At 29.9% G+C, this 5,412-nt stretch overlaps 1 protein-coding gene across 1 annotated transcript; it reads right to left on the bottom strand.

Annotated features, from left to right (window-relative positions):
* Positions 1-3,930: 3,930 nt before the first annotated feature.
* LOC131034620 (heavy metal-associated isoprenylated plant protein 12) lies at positions 3,931-4,915 on the bottom strand. Its single transcript, XM_057966167.2, has 3 exons — positions 4,785-4,915; positions 4,431-4,506; positions 3,931-4,327 (listed from the first exon to the last, which is right to left on the bottom strand). Exons 1-3 carry the CDS (start codon positions 4,788-4,790, stop codon positions 4,050-4,052), a joined length of 360 nt encoding a protein of 119 aa, XP_057822150.2. The 5' UTR covers positions 4,791-4,915; the 3' UTR covers positions 3,931-4,049.
* Between the last annotated feature and the right edge of the window lie 497 nt (positions 4,916-5,412).

Below are 5,412 nucleotides of genomic sequence, written 5' to 3'. Positions count from 1 at the left end.
AATAATAGAAAACTAAAAAAATATAATGTGAAATTTACTAATCTAGCTCATACATTTTTTAAAGGCATCGAACATGATACTACCGTAGCAACACCATGCTCCATTATGGTACAAATACTATGAGGAGTATCTATTATCAACATATAAAAATGACACAATGTTATTCAATTACCAAAATACACCTAACATTATTTTATAGACAATTAATTATTAAAATAGACAAGTTCACCTCAGTGTGCAAGATTAATGACCACCTTGACTAGTAGGTGTTAATGTTGAAGGCCCAACATGAACCTATTCAACATCCAATGTGAGTTATAAGATTATCATTCATATAATGTTAAACTATTCATGCATACTATAGTTATTATTTATTTACTAATTACATACTTGTGGACTTGACATTGTCACATAATAAGGAGGTGGACAACCACAAAATGTATGGTGAACACTCTAACCCTGAAATTATATTATAATCATTCTAGTAATTTAGTTAATCTTGCATTTCAAAATGAAATTTAGTAAATTGAATTTGAACTTGTTAAAATTTACCTTAATATTAATGTCAAATATTTCATTTAATAATTCACTTATCATGAGCATTGGATTCAACATATATGTGCCTTGATCATGTGCATCCTAATCATCCTTAGGATCATAAACATAGGGAGACCCATAGTTTTGATAGAAGCAAGGTGGAACTCAACATCTAGAAGAGTCGCCCACATCACCCTGTGATATCTAGGCATAGTGTGTTGTATAAGGGTCTAAGTCAGCAAGCTAATGGACTCTAAGCTCCACCTCAACACCCTCCTTTATAACATAAGAGATAGTGACATTCTCAAACTTTGGTCTAGGGCTAGGGGTCTTGATGCCTAGTTTTGGACACATTGCGAATCCACTCTGTCCTATACAAATCCCTAACCTCTACCCTAGAACTCTCACATGTCAAAGTAATTAGGGATCTCATTGAGGAGAAACTCATAATATAGTTTTCTCAAAAATTATTTGGGGGCTTCATTGTTATTGCATGAAAATGGTCAAACAAATCCATTGAACTTGCACCAAAAAATATTTTTAATCCCTTGGTGGTGGCACTAATGGATAGGGAACTTCCTACAAGTGTTGCATATGTGTTTATTAGTTCATGGGTTGGTGTATCATGTGCACAAGTCGGATTTTTTTGGGGTTTAACTTACTCATAATATAGTTTTTCTACATAAAATAATCTTAGTTCTTCCCTTTTGTTGGACCAACTATTGATTTGCCCACTCACCAATAGTATGCATGAGAATGGATTGTAGTGATTTAATAAGTGTGTACCTATGGGAGTTTGTTATTGTTGGATCTTTCAAGCTTGTAATTAATGCCTATGTTCTCTTTTTTGTTTTCTATTTGACCTAATATATTTTCATTTTTGAAGGATGTTGAGGCATTGAAGGAGGGGTTTGTTATGGTTGTTCTTCAGTAGGGTTTTGATTATTTGGAGGTGCATTTTTAACTCTTGAAATTAAACCAAATTCCACTAAAAAAACTAATTGGATCTATATATTTCATCCAAAATTTACACCAAAAACTAAAAATACTCACCTCTTTAACATTGTGGCAAAATTTTGACAATGATCTGGAGAATGAATGGTAAAAAATGGGGTCTCCAACAACAATGAAGAATTTGAACATTTTGATGTGGGAGTTAGAAAAGAAAGGTTAGTTGAAACTAAGTTGACTATGGACCATTATTAATTTTTGAAATTTGCAAAATTAAGTTAAGGTTGTGCATGTATGCAATTTTAACTTGGATAAATACTATGTGCAATTTTAATCCAAGTAAAGCAAATACTAATCCTAAAACAAATTGATTTGAATAGTGGTAGAATGATCTTTTGAATATAAATTTAAATTGATTTAGTAGGAACTTCAAGCCAATCAAAATCATTTGCTAAAACTAATATACTTAAAACATCCACACAAATAATCTAAAATAAGAGATGCATTTTTCACTCTTATAGAAGAGAGACATTTTTTCCCTCACACATGAACGAAGAACTATCATTAGATATATTCATTAGAAATATCATAATATCATTTGGAGATTGGCTTAAATTGAGAGGTGAAAATAATGATATCTTTAATGTAATATATCTATCTTTTGAAGATTAGAATTGTAATAATCAATAGATCTAATGATGTTAGTGAGACTAGTTAATACATCTAATACAAAATATTGTCCGTACATGTAGTGTTGATCTTTGAATGTGTCACTAAAATTTAAATCAACAAGATATCCACTACATCACTAAATTGTTAAGAGTATAATAAAATTATACAAATAGTAATATTTAATATACTAAAATAGGGGTATTTTTGTAGTGCAATGTTCAATTATATAGTATTTAATGCATTTAAATACGGCTTGTGAGTACGAGGTTACCTAGAAAAAAGGCCTAGACAATGTTGTAGAAGACGCCTTAGCATGCCAATTTGAAGATAATATTAATGACAACTTACACCTAACGTAGAATTGCATGAAACGAGATGCTAATCAACACCATTCAGAGTACACGTTCACCATTAATGACATGGTCTTTCTTATCACTCTTCAAACATTCAACTGTAACATTAAATGGGTTTACCAAATAATAATAATAATCATCACAATTCCTTTCAAATTTATTTAGACCAATCAATTAATTGAAGTGGTCAAGAACACAATTAACCTAAATAAAATATATTTAGCTAGATTATATATGAAATATAATCAAAATACCTAAATAAAATATATTTAGCTAGATTATATATGAAATATAATCAAAATACCTAAATAAAATATATTTAGCTAGATTATATATGAAATATAATTAAAATATCTGAATCTTGTGCGTAGGTAGTGGTCACTCTATGTTAATGATGAGCTTGGATTGTGTCAGTAAATTTAAATCAGTTAGATATCTAATACAACGTTAAAGTTGTTGAGTACAGCAATATTGTCCAAGGGCAATGTTGAATGCACTTAAATAGGTGTATTTTGGTAGTGCAGTGTTCAATTATATTGTTTAATATTTATCTACCCATATTTAATGAGTTGGTAATGGTTTACAACAGTTTATCAGTCAACAATGAGTAATTTATGTATAATAATATAATAATTAAAGAAATTCATAAACTTCCAGTAGAATGACAAAGGACAAAGTTTGCAGAGCAGAAGTTTTGAGGGTTTGTTTGCAGAACTCTGTTTTTGTTAAGAGATTGTATAATCATTTTTGATACAGGTTAATTTCTATATAAAATGACATTGCAAAAACAAATTTCAGATTTGTAAAATATAGTGTTTTTTGGTAAGATTTTTTTGTGGTTTAATAATAATATGGGCATGCAGAGCATGAAGATTTAACTCCTCAAAAATTTCAAGGAAATCTGTTGTGTTTTGTGATATTTGAAAACTGGTGTGTCGTTTGTGTGAGTTTAGTCGCTTCCGTGGTCTTTCTAGACAAGAATCTTGAAAGAAGCAGTTTAAGTTTGAAACAATACAAATGTAGATAGATAATGGTTTCTGGATTAAATTGTGTACAAGATTTTTGCATCAACATTTCAGATCACTTAGTGATCTATCATTATAATTCCTTTGCCTTTCTTTATTCTGATGATGGATCATGAAATGTGATCCCAAATGTTATACACAATTTAATTTAAATACAGTTAAACGCCATTGATTAATAACATCCAATAAAAATTGATCAGATTGTTAAAGCCCATCTAATGATAATCTAAACCTTGTGTCAATGCTGCAATTCTTAAGTCATGCTCCTTAAAAAACCAACATTCAACTGTCTCTTTTTTTCACAGCAACCACTTGGGAGTGAATGAAAACATAATTCCAAAGGGACTTGAATACACCATCTTAGGTTTTTGAATTATTACACTGCACTTATGTGATATTTAAGAACTAAAAACTTAGTTGATAGATAGAAATCATTCATTCCTAGTGCCCACTCAATGAAAAGAGTCAGCTTTTCTAAACAATGTTGCTGTGAGCAATATTGTGTTGTTGATCATGAAATAGAGCAAGCATTGGGATTTTCATCACTGAAACTATACATTCCTCCAGGAACATATGAATGGTACTGGAAAATCCTGGTAGGAACATCAACATACACAACCTCCACAACCTCCTCTTTTGGATTGTTAGATTTCTCTTCTTTGTAAGCACCCACACTCATCAGTTCTGTATATCTTGACATCTTCAGCTTGGTTGTTAAAACAACAGGGTCTGCATCACCTATTACAGTTATTTTCTGCTCCTTCAAATCTATACTTACAGAATTAACACCTGCACCAAACCAGCAGAAAAGGTTAGTGATCTGCACACTGTCTTAAAAAGTCATAAAAATCTGAACAAAAAAACTTTGTTCAGTTACTCTCTAGAGCTTTACCTGGGACTCTAGCAATTGTTTTCATCACCTTTTGCTTGCATTTTTCACAATTGATTTCTGATTTGAGCACAATTTTCTGCAAGCCCAGAAAGAAAAACCATGTGTTAATTAAGGTACATCTAAAGAGTTTAAACAGGAAATTTGAAGTGTTTTTGGATTTGACGCGATCATTTTTTATACATCAACATTTTTCATTACATTCTATGATCCATCATTAGAAAGAAACAATAGATAACATGAAAAGAGAAATCTAATTATACTTTTAACTTCTCAAAACAAAAAATTAATGTATTAATTGCTAAGCTGTACATGTAAATTGATTGTTACCTCAGCCCACCATATGCCTTATCATACCTTCATTTTTTTCACTGAATATGGCTTCAGAAGCCTGTGGAGGTTTGTGAAGAATCTTAACAGGACTGAGAAAGAAAAGATTAGGATGTGAAGTGATTTGAGCAGGCAAGCAAAGGTCCCTATAAATCATGTGGACAAGAGAAAGCTTTTTCTTTTTAATTTTTAAATTAGATTCTGTTAGAATTTTTTTATCAACATTTTCGATCATGTTTTTGATGCGATTTTCAACTTTAATTTTAAACATCTTAATATAAAAAATATAAAATTGAACAATGATATTTAAAATGTTTGATATGATATCTTCAAATAATTTTTAATTAAAAAGTTAATTAAAGTTTTTAATTGAACATTACATTTGATTAAGCAGTTTTGCATTGGTTTTGCTAAATAAGTTTATATGTATAGTGTACGATTGCTAAAAGAAATTTCAAAAACTTTTTAATACAAAATAGTTATGGGAGAGAATAACCATTAGGTGCTTATTTTATTAGTGGAAAAAGCAACATTTACTTTGCTTCCACTTTATCATTGGGAAGTTTAGGATAATATTTATTTTAATATTTTTAATAATAAAAAATATATACATTTTAAAGTGAATGTTTCTAAATAACTGAACATTATAATTGAT

Source organism: Cryptomeria japonica, chromosome 8, assembly GCF_030272615.1.
Source record: "Cryptomeria japonica chromosome 8, Sugi_1.0, whole genome shotgun sequence".
Classification (NCBI taxonomy): Eukaryota; Viridiplantae; Streptophyta; class Pinopsida; order Cupressales; family Cupressaceae; genus Cryptomeria; species Cryptomeria japonica.
This window is presented reverse-complemented; position numbering and strand designations above follow the sequence as displayed.